At 54.6% G+C, this 23,749-nt stretch overlaps 13 protein-coding genes across 13 annotated transcripts; 6 read left to right on the forward strand and 7 right to left on the reverse strand.

Moving 5' to 3' along the window:
* On the forward strand, nucleotides 1-1,526 carry V1518DRAFT_281178 (uncharacterized protein). The gene is made up of 3 exons (XM_066901059.1): nucleotides 1-546; nucleotides 610-1,013; nucleotides 1,063-1,526. Exons 1-3 carry the CDS (start codon nucleotides 74-76, stop codon nucleotides 1,179-1,181), a joined length of 996 nt encoding a protein of 331 aa, XP_066759468.1. The 5' UTR covers nucleotides 1-73; the 3' UTR covers nucleotides 1,182-1,526.
* Nucleotides 1,050-2,229, reverse strand: V1518DRAFT_433409 (uncharacterized protein). The gene has a single exon (XM_066906227.1). It carries the CDS (start codon nucleotides 1,784-1,786, stop codon nucleotides 1,511-1,513), a length of 276 nt encoding a protein of 91 aa, XP_066759469.1. The 5' UTR covers nucleotides 1,787-2,229; the 3' UTR covers nucleotides 1,050-1,510.
* V1518DRAFT_281165 (uncharacterized protein) lies at nucleotides 1,738-2,785 on the forward strand. The gene is made up of 3 exons (XM_066901058.1): nucleotides 1,738-2,284; nucleotides 2,345-2,441; nucleotides 2,501-2,785. The coding sequence occupies exons 1-3, from the start codon at nucleotides 2,214-2,216 to the stop codon at nucleotides 2,564-2,566; spliced, it is 234 nt and encodes a 77-aa protein (XP_066759470.1). The 5' UTR covers nucleotides 1,738-2,213; the 3' UTR covers nucleotides 2,567-2,785.
* An 878-nt stretch (nucleotides 2,786-3,663) lies between these two features.
* On the forward strand, nucleotides 3,664-4,537 carry V1518DRAFT_405663 (putative mitochondrial genome maintenance protein; the record flags this gene model as incomplete). The annotated part of the gene is made up of 2 exons (XM_066901928.1): nucleotides 3,664-4,060; nucleotides 4,110-4,537. 2 exons carry the CDS (start codon nucleotides 3,664-3,666, stop codon nucleotides 4,535-4,537), a joined length of 825 nt encoding a protein of 274 aa, XP_066759471.1.
* Nucleotides 4,538-4,718: 181 nt separating this feature from the next.
* On the forward strand, nucleotides 4,719-6,549 carry V1518DRAFT_280889 (TB2/DP1, HVA22 family-domain-containing protein). Its single transcript, XM_066901057.1, has 5 exons — nucleotides 4,719-4,928; nucleotides 4,984-5,133; nucleotides 5,202-5,265; nucleotides 5,321-5,644; nucleotides 5,700-6,549. The coding sequence occupies exons 1-5, from the start codon at nucleotides 4,900-4,902 to the stop codon at nucleotides 6,438-6,440; spliced, it is 1,308 nt and encodes a 435-aa protein (XP_066759472.1). The 5' UTR covers nucleotides 4,719-4,899; the 3' UTR covers nucleotides 6,441-6,549.
* A 2,834-nt stretch (nucleotides 6,550-9,383) lies between these two features.
* V1518DRAFT_280771 (replication factor RFC1 C terminal domain-containing protein) lies at nucleotides 9,384-12,229 on the reverse strand. The gene is made up of 4 exons (XM_066901056.1): nucleotides 12,228-12,229; nucleotides 11,722-12,158; nucleotides 10,872-11,673; nucleotides 9,384-10,824 (listed from the first exon to the last, which is right to left on the reverse strand). Exons 2-4 carry the CDS (start codon nucleotides 11,925-11,927, stop codon nucleotides 9,508-9,510), a joined length of 2,325 nt encoding a protein of 774 aa, XP_066759473.1. The 5' UTR covers nucleotides 11,928-12,158; nucleotides 12,228-12,229; the 3' UTR covers nucleotides 9,384-9,507.
* Nucleotides 12,230-12,760: 531 nt separating this feature from the next.
* Nucleotides 12,761-13,555, reverse strand: V1518DRAFT_417113 (cytochrome c oxidase subunit 6B). Its single transcript, XM_066904200.1, has 4 exons — nucleotides 13,374-13,555; nucleotides 13,273-13,303; nucleotides 13,059-13,222; nucleotides 12,761-12,992 (listed from the first exon to the last, which is right to left on the reverse strand). Exons 1-4 carry the CDS (start codon nucleotides 13,510-13,512, stop codon nucleotides 12,958-12,960), a joined length of 369 nt encoding a protein of 122 aa, XP_066759474.1. The 5' UTR covers nucleotides 13,513-13,555; the 3' UTR covers nucleotides 12,761-12,957.
* A 173-nt stretch (nucleotides 13,556-13,728) lies between these two features.
* V1518DRAFT_417118 (NUDIX hydrolase domain-like protein) lies at nucleotides 13,729-14,448 on the forward strand. The gene is made up of 2 exons (XM_066904201.1): nucleotides 13,729-13,898; nucleotides 13,956-14,448. Exons 1-2 carry the CDS (start codon nucleotides 13,823-13,825, stop codon nucleotides 14,384-14,386), a joined length of 507 nt encoding a protein of 168 aa, XP_066759475.1. The 5' UTR covers nucleotides 13,729-13,822; the 3' UTR covers nucleotides 14,387-14,448.
* On the reverse strand, nucleotides 14,395-15,354 carry V1518DRAFT_417120 (Calcipressin-domain-containing protein). The gene has a single exon (XM_066904202.1). The coding sequence runs from the start codon at nucleotides 15,312-15,314 to the stop codon at nucleotides 14,454-14,456; it is 861 nt and encodes a 286-aa protein (XP_066759476.1). The 5' UTR covers nucleotides 15,315-15,354; the 3' UTR covers nucleotides 14,395-14,453.
* Nucleotides 15,355-15,361: 7 nt separating this feature from the next.
* Nucleotides 15,362-16,341, reverse strand: V1518DRAFT_417121 (GrpE-domain-containing protein). Its single transcript, XM_066904203.1, has one exon. The coding sequence runs from the start codon at nucleotides 16,224-16,226 to the stop codon at nucleotides 15,495-15,497; it is 732 nt and encodes a 243-aa protein (XP_066759477.1). The 5' UTR covers nucleotides 16,227-16,341; the 3' UTR covers nucleotides 15,362-15,494.
* A 140-nt stretch (nucleotides 16,342-16,481) lies between these two features.
* On the forward strand, nucleotides 16,482-17,872 carry V1518DRAFT_417123 (P-loop containing nucleoside triphosphate hydrolase protein). The gene is made up of 4 exons (XM_066904204.1): nucleotides 16,482-16,901; nucleotides 16,953-17,271; nucleotides 17,318-17,416; nucleotides 17,481-17,872. The coding sequence occupies exons 1-4, from the start codon at nucleotides 16,508-16,510 to the stop codon at nucleotides 17,731-17,733; spliced, it is 1,065 nt and encodes a 354-aa protein (XP_066759478.1). The 5' UTR covers nucleotides 16,482-16,507; the 3' UTR covers nucleotides 17,734-17,872.
* Nucleotides 17,873-17,908: 36 nt separating this feature from the next.
* V1518DRAFT_451131 (uncharacterized protein) lies at nucleotides 17,909-20,132 on the reverse strand (the record flags this gene model as incomplete). Its single annotated transcript, XM_066906515.1, has 4 exons — nucleotides 19,649-20,132; nucleotides 19,460-19,547; nucleotides 19,312-19,387; nucleotides 17,909-19,261 (listed from the first exon to the last, which is right to left on the reverse strand). Exons 1-4 carry the CDS (start codon nucleotides 19,680-19,682, stop codon nucleotides 17,909-17,911), a joined length of 1,551 nt encoding a protein of 516 aa, XP_066759479.1. The 5' UTR covers nucleotides 19,683-20,132.
* V1518DRAFT_373667 (SNF2 family N-terminal domain-containing protein) lies at nucleotides 19,893-23,565 on the reverse strand (the record flags this gene model as incomplete). Its single annotated transcript, XM_066901437.1, has 5 exons — nucleotides 19,893-20,370; nucleotides 20,424-21,499; nucleotides 21,546-23,181; nucleotides 23,230-23,303; nucleotides 23,353-23,565. The coding sequence occupies 5 exons, from the start codon at nucleotides 23,563-23,565 to the stop codon at nucleotides 19,893-19,895; spliced, it is 3,477 nt and encodes a 1,158-aa protein (XP_066759480.1).
* Nucleotides 23,566-23,749: the final 184 nt, after the last annotated feature.

The following is a 23,749-nucleotide window of genomic DNA, read 5'->3' on the forward strand; positions in this document are numbered from 1 at the left end:
CGTACCGCTTTATTTATATCGCTTGCTGTTCGCGAAGACACCACCACCACAACAATACCACTCCACGACGACGATGAGGATATCCGCTGTGGTGACACTGCTGGTGTATGTGCTGGTATGTGCGACCACGGTGTTGGCTGGAATAGGAACGCTGGAAATAGCCGGCTTCGAGATCAGCGCTGCGGTGCAGGGTGTGTTGCAGAGTTCGGCACGCGCGTTTGAATATGTGAAGCATTTTCCACGGGGGTTGGAGCGGAGAGAGGAGACGACGACGACGTCAGCCGGAGCGACAACGAGTGTGGAATCCAGTACGTCGAAGAGCGGTGAGTCTAGTGCGACGGAGACGGGGAGTTCGAGTACGCCGAGTTCGCGTACGGAGAGTTCGAGCACGGAGAAAACGAGCATAGAGACGACGAGCACGACGAGTAAAGAAGAAACAACGATTACAACGAGTAGCGCGAGCGAAGGTACGACCACTGCAGCGTCGGAGGCCAGTACGTCTGCGATTGCGTCGTTAACGGTGGCAGAGACGAGTTCTGCGACGGTGTCGTCGGCGGATTCGACTGTAGCCTCGTCTGGCAGCGCAAGCACTGCCGACGCGACGACGAGTACCTCCATCCCTGCGAACTCACCCGCCGGCGGTGTCTCTATGATCACACCCGCAACAACAGACTCCACGACGTACATCAAAATCGGTGACTACGCGACTTTTTCATGGAACTACACCTCCCTCCTCGTGACCCCCTCCGCAGTAAATGTGGAGGCGTACTGCAGCATGAACTCGTATTACTACCCCATCGCGCACAATCTGTCTATCGAAAACACCGAGGTTGTGTGGAATACCTCCGGGTGGGAAGCGACCGCGACGGTGAAACTTGTGTCGGCGAAGTACACGCTGTATATATACGACTCGAGCGAGGACACGACTGAGGTTGCAAGCGCGGGAAAGCTGGCGGTGTATGACGATACGATTTTTGGGATGTATACTCCACAGGCATATACCGGGTTAGGCAGTAAGTTGTTCCATATGTGACAGTGTGAGGAGAGGACTGACGAGAATAGAATCCGAGTGCGCTACGTGTAGTCGCGCGTTGTCGATGCTGGAGCGGAATGTATTGCGGGGAACGATGATCATGATGAGTATCACGGTGGTCTCGGCAGCGTGGTTTATTATGCTCTAGAGAAGCATGTATATTGGCACGTAGAGGATGTGGTAATGTCATGGATTTTTTTGTTTACATGAGCGTGCAATATCGAAGACGCAATAGCAGACTTGGCCCTGAACGCCCGTTACGCAGCCACGTACTGCGCGATGGCGCAAGCAGCTCTACCGGCACAAGAACGATAACAGCCGCGAACTGGGGAGTGATGGCAGAGTAGTATTGAGTAGGCGAAAGCTATTCTACCTTTCAACAATTGCAGACAAGAACGACTGAAGAGCTATGCAAACGCAACACCTGCACACGCGTGTCCGCGGGAAGGACTGCACCAAGATGTACATGTCCCTCGTTTATCTGTGCCCCTGGCCGCCCGCGCCGTGCTGGCCCTGGAATCCCTGACCGGACGAACCATGGTTGCCGCCAGAGGAGTGCGAGCCGCCATTCGAGCCGCCGTACGAGCCGGACGAGTGGTCGCCGCCGGAGGAGTGACCGCCACCAGAAGAGAAGCCGCCGCCAGATGACTGCTGGCCGCCGCCGGAGGAGAAGCCGCCAGGACCGCCGGAGGAGTGGCCACCGCCAGACGAGTGACCGCCAGGCCCGCCGCTTGATGAATGTCCTCCTTGCATATTGAGATCGAGGCTGTACGTGGAAGTAGTGAAGTCGGAGAGGCTGTGTGCGTGAAGGAACAAAGACGACGGGGCAGAACCAGGACTATATACTGCGCTGTGCTGGCTGCGCGGCGAGAAGTCGAGACACGGGGCGGGTGGTGACGTGTCGCCGCGCACGGGTCGTGTTCGACGTTAGTGCGACCCCCTTCGCGGCGCCAAGACACCACGCCGTGCTAGTCCACGGCGCGGACTGCCAGCTGACCGCGGGTGCCTGCATGGGCTGAGCCAAGAGTTCAGCCGCTCGTGAGCGCATCGGCGCGACGTTGTGTAATGCCGCGAGCGTAATGCTGCGCATGGTGTGACGCCATGGAGCTGCCCTGAAGATCGCGGCTGATGAACGTGCGGCGTCGTGAAGTTGCACTTGACTGTGTACGCAACTCACGCGATGGCACCAGAAACACCACCGGCACAGCAGCCGAGTACAGTCGTCGAGGATGACGACGAGCCTGATGAGTGGTGAGTACCTTGCATTTTGTGTTTGTATGCGGGCGTGTGTGCAGGTGCTGACTGTCCCAGGGACAAGCGGATCGAGAAAACGGGCTGCAGCGGCGAGAACGCGCGGTTGACGGATTGTTACGCGGACGGACGGGACTGGAGAAAGTGCACGACGCAGGTGTGTGATGGCTGGTATTTTGGCTCAAGAGTGAGGTGACAGTGGCGCTGACGATGCAGATGGCCGAGCTGCGAGAGTGTTGGGCGCGGATGAAGAATGATGCGCGGACGGAGTTGCGGAAGTAGCATTGCATGGAACGACGACTCTGGAAGACGACGAAACGTCTGATTTCGTTGCACATTGCGAATATCAAGGCTGAGTGGCGCTGTGGCAGAGGTGGTGTGTTGCGTGGAAGTGGTCTTGACGGTGCAGCTCTTGATCGCGTCGGCGGGGCTCGAGATGATTTATGGTTTGCAAGACAACTGACGAGTATCTCAACGAAAGCGAGCTGTATTTCTTCAACGGCCGTTGCAAGATTCCAGCTGTTAACTGAGCTAGACGCTCGCCGCGTCGAATCTGCGGCTTAATATATCAACACGATCCCTTCCTCACTTCGTCTGCCCACTCGCGATACCACTCGCCGCATCACGCGCTGGCGTGTTGTCCGCGGACAAGCTTGGGTTCACGCCTTACTCCGCCACTAAATCTGGCTTGTCACCTGTGTCGCAGTAATCCTGCGCTACCGAAGTCGTGCCTCCGGATGCGCCATTGCAGTTGCTGCATCCGGAGGAGTGCGATCCTCCGTTTGGGCCTGTGGTGTGGCCACCAGCTGAAGGTCCCTTTCCAAGCATGTTAGCGCCGAGATGGGATGGGCGAGAGAGGCGGCAGTGGAGGAAGTGCGGAAGAGGAGCGAGTAAAGAGAACACGGTGGAGAGGGCTGTGTTTTTATACGGCGTTGCGTACGATACGCGATAAGACACGCGAGACGCGCCGTGTGACAGCACATTGAATTCGCGTATTTGCATGCTAATCCACGACGCCGGTTGAATCGTGGAGGGCTAGAGCAGCCGAAAGTTGTGCTGTTCATGAGAGCGTAGCTGCTCGACCTCGGCGACAGCCCTCGATCGGGCACAGACACTTATGATAGGTGTATTTCAGGTGCGCCTCTCTACATCACATATTCCCACGACCCGCAAACCATACGTAGTCGTCGGTGTCGTGCGAGATCATGAAATGTACACGGTGATGTTTCTGGCGTAGCAGTTCCAGTTCGACGCATGTCGCGACAATTGCGGCACAAATGCGCAAAGTAGCGGTCAGGAGGTGTATAAACCTTAGTCCCTGGATCCAACTTCCGCGGCCTTTGTTCTCCATGCACCTCCTTGAACTCCACACATTTCCAATGCCCTGCATAAGAAGGCTCTACGCCACTGTGCCGGCGTTGGCGTCAATTGCGACCGGCGCTGTTGTACGACGAATCGCGACGCCGATTTTCGCCCGGGGATTCGCATGCACCCCCCGCACATGTGCGCAGGCTCCCCCGTTCGACTTACCGGAGCCACCACCATACCCATCCTCCTCCTCACCGCCGTCTTCGGCTACACCAGTGAAGTCGCCACCGCTACTGTCGTTGAATGACGCGCCGCTAGCGCCGTTAGCGGCCGAGGCCGGTGATAGCGGGGTCGATAATGGCGACTGGTCGCGCTCTTTTGCTGGTTTGAGCGAGGTACCGTTTCCGCCGGAGGTCGCGAACGTGCTCATGGCGCCTATAGATAAAGATGATATCGAGATGAAGCCGGGTATGTGCGGTGTTTTGCGTAGATAGAGGCATCAGGCTAATACTTGCAGACGGGATTTTGTACCTACCCGAGATTAAGTACCGACGGATTCTCAACCGCGCGTTCGGGCCCGGCGGATGGGGTCTTGCGCCGCGGAGTCAGACCATTGTCGCACCGAAGCAAGTCACTCGTGAGTACGCACTCGTCTGCCACGGGCGCCTCGTGTCCATCGCGCGCGGCGAACAGGACTTTTTTGATCCCTCTGGAGTGTCACAAGCGACGGAAGGCTGCAAGAGCAACGCGCTCATGCGCTGCTGCAAAGATCTTGGCATCGCATCCGAGCTATGGGATCCACGGTTTATTCGGCAGTTCAAGAAGGAGTACTGTGTCGAGCAGTTCGTCGAGCATGTGACCACCAAAAAGAAGCGCAAGTGCTGGCGCCGTAAGGATCAGTCATTTGAGTATCCGTACAAGGTCGTTCCCTTTGGCACATCTTAGAGCATTTTACCACCGTCTACTCTTGTATACTAGCTATCTCTGCCATGCTCCTCTCATATGTTGTTTAGTCAGCGCTCCCGCTGGGAGTTTGCTGGCAGCCAAAGGGACTTGTGGCATTGTCTCCATACGCCCGCTTGCTCTCTTCTCCGCATCCGGTGCTTTCACGATTGCTTGTACGATTCGATCTGCTCATGCGTTACTCATAGAAACGCCTTGTTGATGTAGACGCAATCACTGAAAGAAGTTCAGTGCCAGCATAGTGGCCGCAAACGCGGGGCCCTAGCCCTAGCCTCAGCTGAACTCCCAACTGTCCCAGATCGTGGACTCCGTCATCGCCTCCCCAAACACATCCATTCGCAGCCATGTTCGGCCTTCTGTTTGGCCTGCTCTCGTGCGTGGCTCTTACGGATATGAAGCTGTTGACATTATATGCTAATATTCTTCAGGTGCGCCGCGCTCTTCCTCTATCCGCTCTATGCCTCCTCCAAAGCACTCAGCGCGAACGACCCCAGACGCGTGAAAGCATGGCTCATCTACTGGCTCGTTGTGACCGTCTTTGAGTTCGTCGAGTCGGCGTTTGGGTTTCTCTTTGTGTGGTATGAGTCTGCTGCGCGTTGGTGGTTTGGTGGTATGTAGATTCCACGGCTGACTCACCGTGCCACAGGCTCCCGCTGTACCAATTCTTCCGCTTCATGTTCATCCTCTCTCTCGCAATGCCCGGATCGGAGGTACCTCTACTTTCCTCCTTTATTTTCTAGATGAGCCACTGACATCGCTCTCCAGGGCGCGTCGCATTTGTACTACGCCTACATTGAGCCGACCCTCGTACGCTACGAAAGCAACATCGAGTCCTGCGCCGCGGCTATCAAGGACCGCGCCACCGCGCACAGCACCGAGGCGATCGACGTGTTTGTCCGCCGTTTTACAAGGATGATTGGGGAACTCGTGTTTGGTGTCGACCCTGCGATGGCTGGCGCGGAAACCCGACAGGAACAGCAGACTTTTGGCGTGCGCAAGGTTGCGGTGTCTGGAATTCAACCGCAAGAACGCATTGATATTCGCGCGCTGTTTGCGCAGCACAATGAGAACGACAACGAAGATCAGGAGGTCAGTACTGCCTACAGTGCGGGTTAGGGTCTTAGCACTAACTCTTCCTCCTCAGGCACTCTCGCGCAGCACGATGTACACGCGTCTCTGGGGCGTTGGTTCCGCGGTGTTGAAAGCTGCGTACGTGACCACCTTTGACGTCGCGGCTGCTTCCATTGGCGCTGGCAATGCACAAGCGCCGGCGCCAGGGGATATGTTGGACGGTATCACGTCGATCTTTGGCGGCGCTTCTACAGCGATGACGGCGGCCTCGAATGTCACGACGAATGTGGCAGCCACGGCGACTGCAGCGGCGGCCACAGCAGCGGCGGCCACAGGGCTCGCGGGTGCAGCAACTATGGTTACAAAGCGTGGGACCGTGGCGGAGAGCGAGGTTGTGGCGGCGGCGAAGGCGGAGGAGAGAAAGGTGTGCGATGCTGCTGAGGTGGTGAGAGAAGCAGCGAAGGAGGAGCAAACCAAGGTCGTGGCGCGATCAGTGACTTATCTCGGGTGGTTTAAGCGCGGACATGCTAAGCCTATCGCAGCTGAACAAGAGGGGGCGCATGACGACGACGTCGTTGAGGATGCGGAGAACGAAGACGAGAAGAACGAGGACGAGGAGGCTATTGCTGACTCGCCTAGCGGGATGACGCCAACACGGCATTTGCTTCCTGGAACATTCGTCGACGCCGCCGCAGTTCCTACGTCGGCGTCTACTTCTCTGACAACGGTACCTGCACCATCTCGTTCCTCCTTGTCAGTGTCCCGTGCTTCCTCAGACAGTGTCTCCTCTGAAGCCTCGTGGGAGCTCATTTAGAGCGAACACGGACACAACGCGGGCACATTTTATGGTGGCAGATTTTTATTTTTGGTTGGTCCGCTGCGGGAAGCGGTTCCGACATGGTTTTTTTTCCTATAGGGTTGTTTCGTTGCTTCTTTTGCCCCGTCATCATCGCGCATAATTTTCGTCGTTGTTGGCAGTCGCCGTTGCTTGTGATCTTTACCTTTCTTGCTTCCCAGTTGTCGCCTTGCTACTACTCCACCGTCACTCTCTCCAGCTCGTCGCACACCACAGCACGCCGCAGTACGCCACCACCAGTATGCCACGCACAGAAACGCTCACTACACGCAATTTCTCTCACACAGGACTCTCCTTGGTTTTCTTTTTGTTTTGTTTCATATATACGGTTTTTTGTTTGCTTTATTTGGGTATATCGGTACATGGATCCTCGGTCTTTTTCTTTGTTTAGAATAGGTTATCTCCTGGTACGTTGGTATGGCAGATGGATGGATGAATGGATGGCGCAACATAGGGTCTATTGAATTATCATTGTGGTTGATCATGCAAGGAGAAGGATGGGTTATGGTTTATAACTAGGCACAGTTCGGGTCCTAGTGTATGGAGAGGAGTAGCGGGACTGGTCCGGGATGGGATAGGATGGGATGGGATAGGATAGTATGAAGGCTAGGTGTAACAGGGTCGATATCGTTGCTGTTCCTTTGAATTAGTTTGTTAATCAGATGACTGGGCACATGAGTTCACAGACCCTTGGTGTATAGTGGCATGGTCTGGGTGACCATTGACCGTTATATTATTCTAGAGTTCAAGGCAAAAGTGAGGAATGGTTACGATATCTATGCTATTAAATAATAACCAACAAGTAGCGCAAGTGCTCTTGATTGAGATCATTGCCATATTCCCAAATGTGCACTTTATTGTGCAATTCAATATGCTCACCGGATCACTGCTTGCCAGTATAGCCAGAAGACGCAGATTGTATCACCAGAAGGACTTTTGAGCATAAGATTGGTTATGAGACTTTCAGTCTGCATGCTGTAGACTAACTGCTCCAGCGTACATGCACAGCACCGATGAATCAGAATCGCAATGCGTTGATGAGATTATACAACCACATTGAATTCGCCGCGCTCGCATTTACAGTTGACAGCAATGTTCAAGTTGAAGTCGGATCTTGTACGGCTACTTCAAGCTCATGGTTCGGGGGATATACTGTAGGAGTGACCATTCAGGACGGCGATCTTGAAATTTGCGACTCCATGTGGTATTATAACCCGCAAGCGCATTCTAAATTTTGCTAACATAGCACATTGCAACAGATCAGAGAACTTGAGATACCAAACAGGTTAATTATAATTTACAGAGGAGATTCCTAAATGGGATATCTGCCAAGTGTTGAGGAGCTGGACTATCATCGTACCTGTTGTGAAGGTGATTTCATGACGACTCTAAATCCTAGAGGTGTATTCAACTTGAACACAATAATGGCGAAGGAGACATGAACCAATAATATACAGAGCAAAGACAAGACAGCAAGACAACGATGGAGGACCGTCGGTGCGGTCGTGAACTCGTGATCGAAGGTGTAGAACGATGTGGAAGGAAGAAGAAGATGAGAGAGGAGAGAAGAGCGGTTCAAGTCCGTCGCGTCAGAGTCACGTGATGTAAACAAGCGCGTGCTTGCAGCGCGTCGTCGTGGGTCGTCGACGTTTGCTTGTCCGCAGCACGACGCGTGATCGCCGGACAGACAGGGCGAATATTAGGATCGGCGATGCTGTATCTCTGATGTTATCAATTTCTGATTAATCACCTATGGATAGACTTTCATGCTCTGTTGTGGCGGGGTTCGGTGTCCGCGATCGTCGCGTTCCAGCTACCGCACCATGGCCCCCAGCATCCGCTACAGCGCTTACCGTCACGGGATAATGTCATCTAAAGGGCTAGAGCACAGAGATGCTTAGAATATGACCCGACTTAATCTGTTTCGTGAGCGCGACTACCCCCCATCGCGCCGACCGCTCTGTCAACACCATACCACAGTCTAGTCAATTTCGCAATCAGTCTCCCTCCCTTTCTTGAGCGCGATCGTCAACACCAACACCATCGCCATCGCCACGTCGTCGCCACTCTGGAGTCGCCTTCCTGTCTCGTCGCCACCTCCCCCACCTTCCATGGACCGTGAGTCACTATTGTCCGTGTCCCTTTCATTATCCATCTATTTTTTGTCTCTAATTCCTTGTCATCTGTGTCTTGATCTACTTTGGCTGATTGACACGTAAAATTTCACTCCTACCTTTCCTCATCGGCAAACACATACGGATTTCTCGCCTACCGCCTTATCTCACTGTTCCTCATGCCTTTCCATTGTACGAGGTCAAATTTGACCCGGCCGCCCCTCAGTAGTGTAATTTCCTTGGACTTTAGAGCAACAGGGATCCCGTTCAGTCCGTTTGTGCGTTGCAGCCCGGTCCCGTTTGCAAATCGGAGTGTACGCACGCGATCGCGTCATTGCGCGAACGCACTCATGGACTCGAGTCGCCGACGAGATCAGTAGCGCGGCAGCTTCCAATCGACGGACTACTCTACAGCTTCGACAGACAGTTACGAAGCTCGTGATTTAGCAGGACTGGAGATCAAATTTAGAATGCCGCACGCAGATCCTTGGGAATCATTGCAAGCGTCAAGGAGTAAATGTCACACTCATTATCCTCGACAATTTGCCTCCTTCTGAAAGAAGGAACGACAGCAACAATTTGAGTTTTATATGCAACTCCTTCCAGGTAATAGTAGGGGTAACATACAAAGCAGTGGCTAAAATGGAATACGGCGGCCAGCATGTTCGTCCCTCATGTCCGGACGTGCTCTTTGATTTCAGGCTGGGTACTACCAAACCTTTGTTCAGGTAGTACCGTAAACTTCGCGCTTATAGGAAGCCATTCAGATAGGAGATCGTCGCCGCCACTTTGATTTCGGAGATGTCATCGTTCTTGACCTTAGTGGTGCACCGGATTCTTGCGCTACATCCTCACCATTCATCTCCATCATAACGATATGCCAAAAAGCAAAGCACCGGCACTTTCCCGCCCTACTTCTTCCGACTCTTGGCAACCTTCTTTGCCGCTCCACCCGCCACCGCTCCATCTACCGCCGCTGCCTTCTTAGTTCCAGCCGCCGCCTTCTTCGTAGCCGCTGGCTTCTTAATATACCTATCCTTCGACAAGTCCGTCATCATCTCCTTCTCCTCCCTTTCCGCATCAGCCTTCTCGTCTTCCGCCTGTTGCGTAACTTCGTCCGCCTCGATAACATCATCCAACGCTTCTTCCAAATCCGCAATCTCTCGTTTGACTGTTGAAGTAGCCTTGCCGGACGCGAATGCGTCGGCGCGCATAAAGGGTACTGGGTGATCTGTACTGTTGTATTTCCGCGTGAATGCGGTTTTTGTGGATGTGGAAATCTTCTTCCACAATGTTTCACCATCCCGCGGACCGATGCCAAGCTCGAGGATTGCGTCAAAGTCCTCGCGCGTGAGGTAGTAATCATCCATGAACTGAATCGTCGCGGCAATCCCGTCGGCGTCGCGCTTGGCAATGGGTGTGTACAAGTTGTCGAAGAATGCAGAGAGGTATTGCAGTCGTACTTCAGTCCGATCACCCGAGATGCGAAGACGGGTGTGTGCTTGGATCTCCTGTAAATACCGCATAAGCTTGCTCCGCTTCGAGTTACTACCCAACCAACTTGTAAAGATAAACCGCTCGCCTGGCCCTCCACTGCCGCTGCCGCTAGCCATAAAAGATGCCGGCCGCACGGTGGACATGATACCATGAAACGGCATCAAGCTCCATTGCGGCTGCGACCCATGAACCATGCGATCGCATAAATCAGCGTCCGAAATCGAGCTCGCAGCGCGATCTATAATCTCAAGTGTCTTTGCTTTCGATCCGCCATTCGCGGTGCGCGCGCGCAAGTAGTTTTCTTGGATCATCAATGGTGTAAAATCATGGTCGTTGAAATATAATTCCAATTTGTCATTCAACGTCGCGTGCGACGTGCGGGAAAACATCTGGCCACCAAGTAACTGCGACGCGATATCGAACGGCTTCATAATCACATGCTTCTCCCAGTCCTTTGACATTTTCTTGCCCTGGTTAAAATCCATGTCAGAACCGGTGACTTTAAATGTAGAAAGCAGGTTGATGATTTGTCGAATGTCGGAGTGCGAACCAGCGACGAGCTGGTCGATGACGGCAGCGGGCACTTTGAGACCCTCGCGGAAGGCGATCGACATGATGCGCGAGCGGATCGCGTTTGCGTCAGGACGGCGGAAGGGGAGGGCGAACGCGACCTTATCAAAGGGGCGCATTTTCGGCAAGCCGTAGTCGTTGCAAATCAAAATCACCGGAATCTAGACTGTCAGTAATTCAAACAACTAGAAATGAGCAGTGAACTTACGTGAGTAGACTTGCAGACTTGCACCATCTGCCCAACACCGCCGCGATCTCCTGCCGACATTCCATCGACTTCGTCCATGATCAACAAAATCTTGCGCTTTGATTTCTCCGGCGCATCGCTATTCTTCCCAAAATACCCCAGCATGGAGGAATTATCTAGCACGCCCGCAAACGTGTCGGCAATGATATTCTTACTCCGTGCGTCGCTCGCATTGGTTTCGATCACGTCGTACCCCGCCAAATTTGCCACAAGATGAGCGGCGGTAGTTTTTCCGATTCCGGGAGGTCCGCTGATCATGACCGCGCGGAATATACCAGAGCCTTCAGGACCCGGTTTGCTGAATCTGGATTTCAGACTATCGTCCCACTTCTCCAGCCAGCTCTGAAGTCGTTGCACCACCGCCTTGTTTCCACATATGTCTTTGACTGACCTCGGCGCGTACTTGTCCGTCCACAAAAGCGACGTCGGAGCTGGCTCGCGCGGCGTGGAAGACGGCTGTGACGACAGTTGAGCAGTGGACGGCGACGCGGCCGGCGCTTGCCGTGGTGGCAGCGCCTCAACGACGTCCATAGCCTTAGCCATCTCCACAATTTTCGCCTCTTCCTTGCGCTGCTTCTCTGCTGCGGCGCGGCCTGCCTCAGTGTTGCCGCCGTTGGCCGGGGTGTCCCGGATCAGATCAAAAAACTGATTCTGGTCGATCGTCTTGAGGTTGAGTTTCTTGATCACCTCGATTTTCTTCGGGCCGGCTTCTTCGCCGAGGACGACATAGCTCGTTTTCGATGAAGGGCCGCCAGTTACACGTCTAGAGGGCGTTAGCTTGTATAGATAACCATGCAGCCAAATCACGTACCCGCCATAGCGCTTGACGAGCTCCACGCCCTGCTCACGCGACAACGTCTCAAGAACACCGGTGAATACAAACGTAAGTCCAGCAAGACAATTTGGCGCGCCAACCGGCAACTCGGAATCATCGATCTGTGATACCTGCACCGCGCTCTGGCGTGCTTTGAACTCGTAGGGATTGAACTTCTTCTTAGGCAGTTCGTCAATGTTCATATCGTCGTCGTGGATGGGTTCAGTTTTGTGTTCGACCTTTACAGCAGCTTTCGATTTCGCAGGTGGTTTAGTGGTGGCTTTAGTGGGAGCTTTGGTCTTGCGGGGAGGTGCAGAGACGTAGACATCATCGTCATCGTTGTCGTCAGTGATTTCCTTTTTTGGAGTGTAATCATCGTCGTCGAGGTCGATCAGATCCGTATCTACCGCCTGTTTTGACTTTGCCGTTGCACGCTTTTTACTTGCTCTGCGGATCAGGCGTTAAGGATATGTCTGGACGTGGGGTAGCTGAGCAGAACGTACCGCGGTGCCTCTTCGAGTTCGTCGCCGTCGATATAATCCACGTCATATGATATGTCTGTCGCTTCTGTACAATGGCAATGGTTAAACTACTCATAGAAAATCATTGAGAGCAACGTACTTGTACTCTTGCGCCGCTTCTTAGTCGCGGTGCTGGAATCAGAGTCTTGGGGTGTTTGATTCTCCTGCTTGACTTTCGCCGCTGCCTTGGCCTTCACGGCAGCTTTCGCTTTGGCTGTAAGCGTAACTTCTGCGGCCAGTGCTGACGCTGTGGAGGATTTCGAAGTCTGTGATGAGGACATGCGGACGCGTTAGGACGGTGCCGGGAGAGTCTGAGATTGGCGGTGATGGTGCTGAGAAAGACTTACGGCTGGAGACTCGACTGAGGAATTGGCGCCCTGCTTTGCGCGGAAGAAGTTGGACAGATTGCTCTGCATTGCGCTGCAGCGGGAAAAGGGTGAGGCGCAGGAGACAGGATTGGGCGGGATTGGGAAGTGGACAGATGAAGATGACAAGGCGCGGCTGGGAGGAGTCTACGTGTTTACGCGCTTCCGTTTTCACGCTTCACAGAGCAGCAGTTCTCGAAGAGCAGCAGTCCGCAAGATCTATAAGATACTAACACAGTGAGAGGCGCGCATGCCTAAATGATGAATTTTATATATAAAGGCAGCTAGCGTGATGTACTGTGTGTTCACCGCGCGGGCTGTCCGCGACGATGGATGCATCACGGCGCTTAAGGCGAGAGGTCGCCGGCAAAGTTGCCATTCTCTGTATACACACACGGTCAGTCCGCACTTTCTTCTCCTGTTGCAAGTAAATCACACGAAAACTCACCTCGCTGCTCGTCCCACTTCTCGACCCAGGACAGGGGGCAGAGCAGGCGGTAGCCATTTCTGAACTGTGCGCAGGGTTTGAACTCCTCACCCTTGGCAGCGACACACTTGTAGTAGTCGACGTAGTTTTGCCAGCAGTGAGCGGTCTGGTTCTGGTTAGGGAACCTGTGCAAGTTAGTGGTAAGGTCGATGTAGTGTGCGGCGACACAACGCACCGAGGGTCGTATCGGGTCGGCGACGCGGGGACTAAAACACAGAACATCAGCACTTCGCTCTCATAGGATATCAAACGCACGCCGCCACGACAAAGACATACGTCGGGTCTCGATGGTGGAGAAGTTCGTCCGGCCGATGCGGTACTGCAGGGCCTCGGGAAAGTCGGCCTTGAGGGGTTCGATGTCGGCGGGGGTCTCGATGACGGGAACGTCGTCGTCGTACTCCTGGATGGACGGCATGGCAGCGGTTTGAGGGCGGTGAGGAGAGAGGTTGTTTGACGACGGAAAGCGAGGACGATGAAGATGCGGAAGTTCAGTGGCCTGTTTGGCGGCATAACTGCGCAGACTTTGTGCGGCTTATTCTGCGCGCGCTGATTCGCCCATACACACAGAGGGGTTGGTACTCACTGCACTATGTGTGCGAGGGACTTGTGTTGTACGTGAGAGCACATGTGAATCGCACGTGACGTTGATTCCCATCCATCTTCACCGCCTCCACTTCCACCTCCCCATAGCCATCACCATCTGCTGCCACTATCCACCCCTCCCCATGTCGCTGGCGTCCTCCGCCGCAGCCCCCGAGGTCGGCGTGTCCATGGTGGCCCGCGAGGGCCGTGAGAAGCAGCGTATGCCCCCCACCCGCACCTACCTCTCTACCTGCTCCCCCGCCTAATGCCCTGCAGGCTACGCGTCCTCCGGCGCGCGCCTCGTCGCCGGCGTCGTGGCGCTGAGCGCCGACAAGACGCGCGTGCTGCTAATCACTTCCACTGCGTCTGCCACGAAATTCGTGCTCCCCAAGGGTGGCTTCGAGACTGACGAGCCCACCGCGCAGCACGCAGCCATGCGCGAAGCGTGGGAAGAAGCCGGTGTGCTAGGCTCGATCGGGCGTGAGCTCGGCGTGATCGATGACCCCCGGCCAGCACGACTGTACTCGCCGACAGTTCCCCGTGCGGAGTACCACTTCTTCGAGATGCACGTCGAGAAAGAGGCGGAGCGGTGGCCGGAGTGCGACAAGCGCACACGGCTCTGGGCGTCGTACGCGGAGGCTGCCCGCCTGCTCTGCCGGCCGGAGCTAGTTGAGGCCCTCAACCGCTCGTCTATCGCGAAGGATTAAATACGATCTCTCTGTACATATGTATATATTTGTCCAAACTATGCTCCCAAAACGCCGTGTCCTTCTATTAAGTCCCGACCGGCGGCGGCATCGACGTCCGCGTCATGTACGTCTGCCCGAACGGTCTGAACGAGAGCGTCTCCCCGATCTCCTCGTCGCTCGTCATCGTGTGGTCGCTGATCACTATTCCCGGCATCCCGTCCTCCTTGCTAGGTGCTAGCAGCACTATGCTCCTCCCAGCGGCCGGTCCTTGCACTGTCTCATCCTCCTCCACCTTCTCGTCGTCCTCCTCGTCCCCCCCAAAAAACACCGCCTGATCCGCCGCCAGCCTTTGTAACGCAGCCGACAATAAATCAGCGGGAACACCCACGTCCATGTTCGGTGGATCTTCTTCTTGTGAAACCCACCCCACGGGCGGAGACGGTGGCGGTGAGATGAGCAGCAACTTCCCCTTGTCGGGCAGCTGCAGACGGTCCATGTCCTGCGCCAGCGCTTCCTCGCTCAGCTCCTCGGGGTGGTCCCGGCGTATCAGCGGTTCTATATTCGTGTGCGCAGCGAAGAAAACCGCAAGTTCGCGCATGCCGGGTTCATCGGTGTAAAATGTGTCGTTAGGGCTATCCATTGGTACGGACACAACGCAGCGTGCGATGAATGCTGCTTCAGTAGTGCGAAATACTGCGACAACACGTCCAAATGACCGTAAAATACCCCAATGCAACAGCGCTTGCGAGCCAATGACTGTCGTGATCCGTTGCCGTAATGAATTCAGCCCGGAGTCTGACACTCCGTGAAGGCCGGTGAACATGAGGGTGTTAGTCAGCTCCACTGCGCCGCCACTGCCGCCACCTACAGACACATCTGCGATATCCGCATCAGTCTGCTCTGCGTACCGCAGCAGCATCTGCATGTCTGCGTATGCAAGGCTCATCTTCGCACTTCGTGAAGTTATGAGGTGATGGAAGATATACTCTGGGCCAGAATGTCCCAATCACATGTTGCGTACAGTCCCGTTCCGGACCCCTTGGCGCACAGTGCGCACGCCCATACATATACACACGCCAATACAGAGGAGATGTTATATACAATTTACACTGGTTCATCTACTGCTCTAGCTTTTGACCACGCCGACCTTGGCAGCGCGCAGCACCCGATTATTCAGCAAAAAGCCCGTCTGCTGCACGAAAAAAACAGTGCCAGGCTCTTTATCCGGCTGCGCGACCTCGAACGTAGCCTCGTGCTTGTGCGGATCAAACTTCTCTCCAATCGGATCGATCTTCTCTAGTCCATGCCTCTTCAGCGTGTGCTCCAACACCTGCTGCGTCATCTTCACGCCGTCGTACAGAGCCATGAGCTCCTTATCCATCTCCACCTCCTCCACAGTCGTCGAATCCGTCGCGGCATCGCGCTTCGACTCCGGCACCGTCGCGAGCGCGCGCTCGAGGTTATCGACGGAGTCCAGTAGATCCCGTGCAAACTTCTGGATCGCAAAGTCCTTCGCGTTTTGCACCTCCCGACGCGTAGTCTCCTGCAGGTTGCGGAAGTCGGCCACCTGCCGCAGGAATTTATCTTTGAGTTCAGAGTATTCCTTACCCTTCGCCTCGAGCTGGCTTTCGAGCTCCGCGATCTTCGTTGTGATTCCGCTTTCCTCCGCAGCAGCAGCAGCAGCGGCAGCGCCGTCAGCACTCTCGGCAATGGGCTCGGTAGGCTTGTCGGCTGCACTAGAGTAGCTTTGGGCAGCACCGTATGCAAGACGCATCGACAGTGGCGAAGAAGCACTCCGCATTGCGTAGGCACCGGTACGTTGCCGCAGGACTGTGGATGTGAGCGATCGTCGTAGCATTTCGATTCGCGCTGGTTGCCGTCAGCATTCGCTCATTCCCACCTCACTAACTCCACCATCCTCTCAATCAGCACAAACAGAAAACACACATACCTGTGGATAATGGAGGGTAGTTGGTGAAATTGGAGTGCTCTCGTGCGCTTCTTCAAAGTTCTTCGTTAATTTTCCTTCCACACAGCCACGTGACCGTGCGGCTAGTCACGTGAGCAGCGCGTTGCCTGAACGCGTCGCGACTCGCCCAATGCACGACTTCCCCATTACACCCCCAAACAACACGAAAAATGTCGCTCTGGGTCGATAAATACCGTCCAAAATCACTTGATGCGCTCACATACCACCCTGATCTTTCCGAACGCCTTGCCTCGCTTGCAGCCTCGGGCGGCGATTTCCCGCACCTACTAGTCTTTGGACCCTCCGGTGCGGGCAAGAAGACGCGTGTAGTCGCCACGCTGCGGGTGATATTCGGGCCGGGCGTGTATAAGCTTAAGATCGATTCTCGAGTTTTCCCACTTTCGTCTGGACGGAAACTGGAGTTCAATGTCGTATCGAGCGTCTATCATATGGAAATCACACCGAGCGATATGGGGAACAACGATCGTTTGATTATTCAGGAATTGTTAAAGGAAGTCGCGCAGACGCAACAGGTTGATCAATCCGCACGCCAGCGCTTTAAGGGTACACCCACCCTCACCTCACGTCTTTTCATCAGATATACTAACAGCGCAGTCGTCGTGATCAATGAAGCCGACTCCCTTACCCGTGACGCACAAGCCGCTCTCCGTCGCACAATGGAGAAATACTCTCCCAACCTCCGCCTCATTCTCCTCGCAAACTCGACATCCAATATCATCGCCCCCATCCGCTCACGCACGTTGCTCGTCCGAGTGCCCGCGCCGACGCGGGAGGACATCTCACGGGTGCTTGCGTTCGTTGCGAAGAAGGAGAAGCTCAGTCTCCCAATTGAGCTGGCTGATAAGATTGCAGAGGAGAGTAGGCGGAATTTGCGAAGGGCTTTGTTGACGCTTGAGTCGCTTTATGCACAGAAGTACGACCGTCATTTATGGTTTGGTGCTCGCAGCTAACAAGTGCAGCGACGTGCTTGACGCGTCGACAGTGATCCCCGTACCAGACTGGGAAGTCGTCATCAACAGCATCGCAGACGACATAATCCGCGAGCGCTCCGCAAAATCGTATGTATCTCGACCTCCCATTTCCCTTGTCTACCTGGCTAATCTATTCCTCCCCTCTCTTCAGCCTCCTCCAAATCCGCGCGAAATACTATGACCTCCTCGCGCATTGTATCCCCGCCGACATCCTTCTCAAAACACTCGTCTTCAAACTTCTCCCTCGCGTGGACGGCGAGCTCAAACCCGAGCTGGTCTACTGGGCGTCCTTCTACGAGCACCGTATCCACCAAGGTTCAAAGGTGATATTCCACCTCGAGGCATTCACCGCAAAGTTCATGCGCATCATGGAGATATATTTCTCCGCGCTGATGGAGGACTAAACCGACGATCACTTATATCCAATACAAGATACTTCTCAAACTACGTGTCTGAACAAACAAACAAATTGAACAAACAGTACATAACACACCAATCAACATGCAATGAACGACGACGCAACGCTCCACCTGCGCGCTGTATACCAAACCGCAACTCCACTCGTTACACCTTCCCTCTCTAGTAATACCGCGGTTGCTGCCCCGGCGCCGGCGTGCCTGCATACGCGGAATACTGCGGTGCCACAGCAGGTGGCATCGATGGCCCAGGGGTGGATGGCACTGCGGCGTATGGGTCCGAGGTCTGGAAGTACGGCGGCACGGTGGCCGGCACGACTGCTGACGGCGCGGGCGTCGGTGCGCTCGCACTGGCAGCGGAGGGCGGTGCCGAGAACATCATGCCCTGGTGCTGCTGCTGCTGCTGCTGCTGCTGCTGAGTCTGTTGCATCGCGGGCGGCGCATACTGCGGGGGGGCGTACATCGGTTCCAGTGGCTGTTGTGGTTGTTGCTGCATCTGGTACGGGTCCGTGTACGCCGTGTTGAAGGGGTTGTGTGAGGCCTGCAGCGGCGGCATCTGCATCGGCGTGGCCGATGGGACGGGGGTATGCGACATCATCATGCCCGGCAGCATCCCGCCCATCCCACCGATCATTCCTGCGCCGGGAAGTGAGGAGACAAAGATCTCATTGTACTTATCCATCGCCTCCTTGAACCGCGCATTCAAGTCCTCGAATTCATTTTTTCGCTCTGCGTATCGCGTCAGCACGCGTACGAGCTTCGGCTGCAACGAGATCGCTTTCTCGTATAGCGTCCGCATCTCCGCACGGTTCTCCTCTGACGGCATGGTTACGAGCTGCACGAGCCGGCTCACATCCCCCACAGCTGCGAATACTTCCGTCTCCTCCGCCGCCTCGGCCGCGAGCTCCTCGTTTGACGGACTCGTCATGGGTTCAACGTAGTTCAGTGGGAACAAGCCGATCTGTCCACGCAGTGAGCCTTTCCACCAGTCAGAGTACTCACCATCGAGAACCCAGATGATGTCGCCCTTCTTGAAGGACAGCGTGTTGGCTTCCTCGGTCTCGTAGTCGTACTGTGCGCGCACTCTGTGCACAACCATGTTCTGCGCTTGCTCAGGGACGGGTTTTTGCTGTGGCTGCTGCTGTGGATGCTGCTGCTGTGGCGGCTCTGCTCGCGCCGCCGGCACGTCCTGTAACGATAACGCAATAGCCTTCTTAATATCATCCTCATCCGACGTCTCAGCGCGCTGCACACTCGGTCGCGCGGGCTCGGTTACTCTCGCGGCAAGACTTGGATTCGATGCTTTGATGGTATTCAACGCCGCCGCCATGAGCGCCAGCTGAGGATCGCTTCCGAAAGCTGTCGTCATCTCCTGAACCACCTCAAGGAGCTTAGTTTTAACAGTCGGGTGCGCGGTGCGGTCGCTGCCGAGGCGGACGAGTGCGTTTGTGAACATACTCGAGGCGAGCTCGCGTTGTGTCTTCATATCGCCGTTCTGTGCTAGCGCGTTGGCGAGCTGCGTGGTGTTAGCCCTACATCCTCCAGCTCACTCCAACAAATACATACAGTGAGAGCGTATAGTTGCACGTTCCCAGATCGGAACGAAAGACGCTTCGCCAGGGTATCCACTGCTTCCTTTGCGCTGTACGTCGACCCTGGTTAGCTTCCGCGCTCAAGTCGATGACACAGCCTGTGCTCGCAAGAAAACACATACGTAGCCTCCGGCGATGCGTTGACAAGATCACACGCTGTCATGATCAAGTCCCAGTTCTCACTCGTGAGATTCTCATCCGTCGCCTTGTCTGTAAATGCGCAATTAGCAAGCCACTCACTCCCCACCGCACTCCCCGCCCCCGCGATCATCTCCGCCGCGGTCAAGACTGTCGGATGCGGGAATACATACTGATTGTGTCTCTAATCGACGCTCCGGACGTCATTGCTGCTGTGTGCTGTGCGTGCAGTGGTGTGGGAAGTGGAAGAGGAGTGCGTACTGCGTCGTTTAGTGGATGCGGACAGAAGTCTGACGTCGTCGCTGCGCCCCAGCCACGCGGCTGCGGTGGCAGTGCGCAGCCGCAGCATCACGTGTATTTCACGTGATGAGTGGCCAGTCGTCCCCGCCAAATTCATATCTACTCGTATTGAACTGTCTACTCCTTTTCCTCGAGTGCACGCTTCTCGCGTAATCCCGCGAGAATAGATCCAGAAGCAACCTGCCCCTGCGCAGACCCACCCAACGACGGCTTCGGCGACGGGCGCAGCGTCGTCACTGGAGTTGTCCCGCGCGCTGGCGACGACCGTAACGACGACGACCCCGCGTACCGTCCCGCAACTCCAAACCGGCCGGTCCACGTCGGCGTGCCTACCTCAGCACTCCGCGCCGCCTTCCGTGATGCACGCAATGCATGCGCAGCTTGTTGCGCTATTCGTTGCGCCTCGCGCTCAACAAGCACCGCGTCCGGACGCGATGCGTTCATGATCTCATCGTGCTCGAGTGCCGAGTGTACGCCTGACCGCGCAAAGAGGGATTCCATGATGTCGTCGTCGCCAGCTCTGTTAGCGTCTGCAGAGTTCGCGCTGCTGCTGGCGGCCGTGGCAGTGTCGTGCTCGTCGTCGTTGTCACCGCGGCTAGATTGTGTTAGCACAACTCTTGTAGACTTGGTCACATGGACGTAACTTACTATGTCTCCAAAGCTGCCACGCCAACAAGACTCTTCACAACCTCTACCTCCCTCTCACGCTTCTTCTTCGCGACAGGCTGCGCCGTCGCCGCCTCTGCAGCCGCCGTCTTGATCGTAACCTCAGCCCCGCTAAACAACGATCCGGTCTCCGTCCCAGACGCGTCTGCGCTTCCAAGCGTGAATAGATCATGCAAATCATTCGTCTTGAAAAATCGACGTTGCTGCGGATCTTTCAGAATCTTGTTTGTCAAGAACTGCTTGAAAATCTGGCGATGGTAGATTTTCTCCTCGATCGTACCAGAGGTCATCAGTCGGTATATCGCGACCTCGCGTTGTTGGCCTAACCGCCACGCGCGTTCGCGCGCTTGCACGTCGGTCGAGGGATTCCAATCTGGGTCGTAGATTATCACGCGGTCTGCGCCGGTCAGATTCACCCCGAGCCCGCCGACACGTGTCGTGAGTAGGAACAAGTCGATATCTGGTGTGTTGTTGAACTCATCGACGAGTACTTGCCGATTCGCAATTGGTGTTGTGCCGTCCATGCGCAAGTACGTGATTGTCTCTAGCGACTTGACGAATAATTCCAAAATATCCAACATTTGCCGCGTTTGACAGAATAGGAGACATCGATGTTTCTGCTTCTGCCACAGCAGTATCAACGACTTGACAACCTGCATCTTACCTGACTTATTAGGCGATCCAAACTTATACCCCGGCTTCTTCATGAGAATATCACGCGCAACAAGGTCAGGGTGGTTACATATCTTGCGCAGGATATCAACTCCGAACAAGACCTGCCGCTTTCCCTTGAGAATCGACTGCATGTCCCCGGACTTAAGAAACTCCACGTATCCGTCGCGCTGCGATTTGGTAAGCTTGCAGAACAGCACTTGCTCTGTCTTCTTCGGCAAATCCGCCGCAACGTCGATTTTCATCCGGCGTAGGAGGTATGGAGATATCAAATCGCGAAGCACACAGGCGCATTTGAACGCGGTTTGGACTTGCACGTTTGAAGCATTCGCGTAACCGCCTATGTTGATGGGAATCGCGAACTGGTGTTGAAACACTGGAAGCGTCTAACCAATTAGCACATGATTGTAACAGATGAGCGATCGAACTCACCCCAAGTCGTCCTGGACTGACGAAATCAAACAAACTCCACAACTCGGTCAGGTTGTTCTGCATCGGCGTCCCAGACAAGATCACCCGGTGCGGCGTTTTTACTTGCTTGCACGTCAACGAGATATCCGAGTCCGGATTTCTGATCTTGTGGCCCTCATCAAGCACACAATAGCCCCATTCCTTTGGCAGAATAGCATCCCGGTAAATCTGCATACCCACGTATGTAGTGATGAGCACATGTCCTTTCGCGGCGACCTTGTCAACTAACCGGCGCACGATCTTGCTTGATTTTGAATCTATCAGACGGCCATGCTTGCCCTTCCGCTTCTGTGCTGCACGATCTAAATTGTCGTCGTCGTTATCTGGTCCCTGCAGCATGCCACTACCGCTGGAATGTAAAATCACGGCCCTTAGAGGCGGCCACCACCGGTGCAACTCATTAACCCACTGTTTCATCACCGTAGCTGGACACACGACTAGCACCGGCTTGTGTAGTTTGCCACTGTAATGCAAACCAGCGATGAATGAGATAATCTGAATCGTCTTTCCCAGCCCCATCTCATCACCGATGATCCCGCCAGTACGTTGTGAATATAACTCCCAAAGCCACTGTACGCATGTCTTTTGGTAGTCGAACAAACTTGGATGAATATCTCCTGGTAACCGGTACTCACCGTCGAAAACGACGTCTCGGACCTTAGGATGTGGCCGTAACCACTCTTCAGCGTTTGTGTCGTCGTCGCTGTTGTCGGCAGCTTCTTCCCGTTTTTGCGCTTTCCTTCGGAATGCTTGTCGCTTCGATACCCACTTCTCTAGTCGCTGCCTGTAGTAAAATTCATTGCCGTCGTCTTGCTCCGGTAGTTCTTCTTCTTCAATATTCTTCTTGGAAGATTTTGACGCCTTGTGACTCTTGGTATCATACTCGTCGTTATCGATTTCGATCGGATAGTCCTCGTCATCCTTGTAATCGTCTTCCGACTCACTGTCTTCTTCTTCATCTTCAGGCTTAAAATCTGATCCAGAACGTGAATCCTCATCGTTTTCCTCGTCTGAAGTAGCTGCTTTCCGACGCCTGCGCTTCGGAGGCTGCTTCATTGAACTTGACTGTTGCCGTCGTCGCTTGTTGGTAGTACTACTAATCTCATGAACGAGTTCGGCTTCATCAGCCTCTCCTTCCATAATCTCACCGTCATCGTCGCTCTGTTCTTCCTCGGAAGTATCGAATTCCAGGCCAGGTAATCGTAGTTGTTGATGCGACATACCTGACTTGCCGCTTGTCTGCAGTGGCTCCACCGGTGTGTCAATGGAATGCCGCTGCGCTGCCGCTCCCGCTTCCACCTGCTTCTCAAGCCCAAACATATTCGAAAATGGCGTGATCTTTCCGGTACGTATAAGAAACTCGCGTTCAGACTCATTCGGCAGTTGCTGCGACCCGCTGGTGGCGGAATTCGCCATGCTCGCAGAGCGCTCACGTTCAGCCAAGCGCTGGCGGATATCGACAATGTCTTGTTCAATGGGTGCAAGATCTACAGTTCTTATGTGTTCGATTTCATCGATGAGCTTGATGCGGCCGCTGATGGTAGTGTTAAGTCCAGCGAGGCGGTCTTCGAGGGTGTTGATGCGTTCGAGCCACTTTCTAACGTATGTTAACGTAAGTACCAATGAGTAAAAGTAAATCACGTACATCTTCTGTGAGAGAGATTTTTCGAGGCGTTTTATATCCAATTCTTTCTCTCGCCCGGTGATAGCTTGGTCGGCCTGAGAATATCAGCGACTGCCTTCCTCTAGCAAGAGTTCCACAACTCACCTGCGCAGCGATGTTCCGTTCCAGATCATCTTGCTGCATAGTCGTAACACCAAGCTTCTCAAGGTTCGTATCCACCACCCCGAGTCCTGTCGTACTACTATTCCCAGTGTCGACGGTGGCACTCGGAGCTTTCTCAAACGTCTCGTCCTCCGTGTCGTCATCGTCCGCGACGATTTGTTGGACAACTCTATCCAGTGAGGAAAGCTCCTCCATGCCGGACGCCCAGCCGGTGTCGCCGTCGACGTCGATGTCGTCGTCGTGGTCTGCGGCCGAGGACAATGGCTCGTACATGGATATGGCCGAGAGCAGTCTATTTGAAAAGCTGTGGACGGTGGGTGGAGTCAGTCTTGATTGTTATACAAATTCCAGTTAGTTCGATATTCAAGTCCAAGTATCC

The sequence above is a fragment of the Limtongia smithiae genome (assembly GCF_038497785.1).
Source record: "Limtongia smithiae strain NRRL Y-17922 unplaced genomic scaffold V1518scaffold_6, whole genome shotgun sequence".
NCBI classification, from domain to species: domain Eukaryota; kingdom Fungi; phylum Ascomycota; class Lipomycetes; order Lipomycetales; family Lipomycetaceae; genus Limtongia; species Limtongia smithiae.

Coding starts and splice junctions, on each gene's coding strand:
- V1518DRAFT_280771 (XM_066901056.1), bottom strand. CDS start 11,927: ATGAACATTGACGAACTGCCTAAGAAGAAGTTCAATCCCTACGAGTTC. Junction 11,674..11,721: donor CTCGTCAAGCGCTATGGCGG/GTACGTGATTTG, acceptor AACGCCCTCTAG/ACGTGTAACTGGCGGCCCTT. Junction 10,825..10,871: donor AAGTCTGCAAGTCTACTCAC/GTAAGTTCACTG, acceptor CTGACAGTCTAG/ATTCCGGTGATTTTGATTTG.
- V1518DRAFT_417121 (XM_066904203.1), bottom strand. CDS start 16,226: ATGCTACGACGATCGCTCACATCCACAGTCCTGCGGCAACGTACCGGT.
- V1518DRAFT_433409 (XM_066906227.1), bottom strand. CDS start 1,786: ATGCAAGGAGGACATTCATCAAGCGGCGGGCCTGGCGGTCACTCGTCT.
- V1518DRAFT_417120 (XM_066904202.1), bottom strand. CDS start 15,314: ATGAGCCTTGCATACGCAGACATGCAGATGCTGCTGCGGTACGCAGAG.
- V1518DRAFT_281165 (XM_066901058.1), top strand. CDS start 2,214: ATGGCACCAGAAACACCACCGGCACAGCAGCCGAGTACAGTCGTCGAG. Junction 2,285..2,344: donor GACGACGAGCCTGATGAGTG/GTGAGTACCTTG, acceptor TGACTGTCCCAG/GGACAAGCGGATCGAGAAAA. Junction 2,442..2,500: donor GGAGAAAGTGCACGACGCAG/GTGTGTGATGGC, acceptor CTGACGATGCAG/ATGGCCGAGCTGCGAGAGTG.
- V1518DRAFT_281178 (XM_066901059.1), top strand. CDS start 74: ATGAGGATATCCGCTGTGGTGACACTGCTGGTGTATGTGCTGGTATGT. Junction 547..609: donor GAGACGAGTTCTGCGACGGT/GTCGTCGGCGGA, acceptor CGCGACGACGAG/TACCTCCATCCCTGCGAACT. Junction 1,014..1,062: donor GGCATATACCGGGTTAGGCA/GTAAGTTGTTCC, acceptor TGACGAGAATAG/AATCCGAGTGCGCTACGTGT.
- V1518DRAFT_417123 (XM_066904204.1), top strand. CDS start 16,508: ATGTCGCTCTGGGTCGATAAATACCGTCCAAAATCACTTGATGCGCTC. Junction 16,902..16,952: donor CGCACGCCAGCGCTTTAAGG/GTACACCCACCC, acceptor CTAACAGCGCAG/TCGTCGTGATCAATGAAGCC. Junction 17,272..17,317: donor GAGTCGCTTTATGCACAGAA/GTACGACCGTCA, acceptor TAACAAGTGCAG/CGACGTGCTTGACGCGTCGA.
- V1518DRAFT_280889 (XM_066901057.1), top strand. CDS start 4,900: ATGTTCGGCCTTCTGTTTGGCCTGCTCTC. Junction 4,929..4,983: donor CTTCTGTTTGGCCTGCTCTC/GTGCGTGGCTCT, acceptor AATATTCTTCAG/GTGCGCCGCGCTCTTCCTCT. Junction 5,134..5,201: donor TTTGGGTTTCTCTTTGTGTG/GTATGAGTCTGC, acceptor ACCGTGCCACAG/GCTCCCGCTGTACCAATTCT.
- V1518DRAFT_417113 (XM_066904200.1), bottom strand. CDS start 13,512: ATGCCGTCCATCCAGGAGTACGACGACGACGTTCCCGTCATCGAGACC. Junction 13,223..13,272: donor CCGACCCGATACGACCCTCG/GTGCGTTGTGTC, acceptor TAACTTGCACAG/GTTCCCTAACCAGAACCAGA. Junction 12,993..13,058: donor GAAGTGGGACGAGCAGCGAG/GTGAGTTTTCGT, acceptor GTGTGTATACAG/AGAATGGCAACTTTGCCGGC.
- V1518DRAFT_417118 (XM_066904201.1), top strand. CDS start 13,823: ATGTCGCTGGCGTCCTCCGCCGCAGCCCCCGAGGTCGGCGTGTCCATG. Junction 13,899..13,955: donor CGAGGGCCGTGAGAAGCAGC/GTATGCCCCCCA, acceptor AATGCCCTGCAG/GCTACGCGTCCTCCGGCGCG.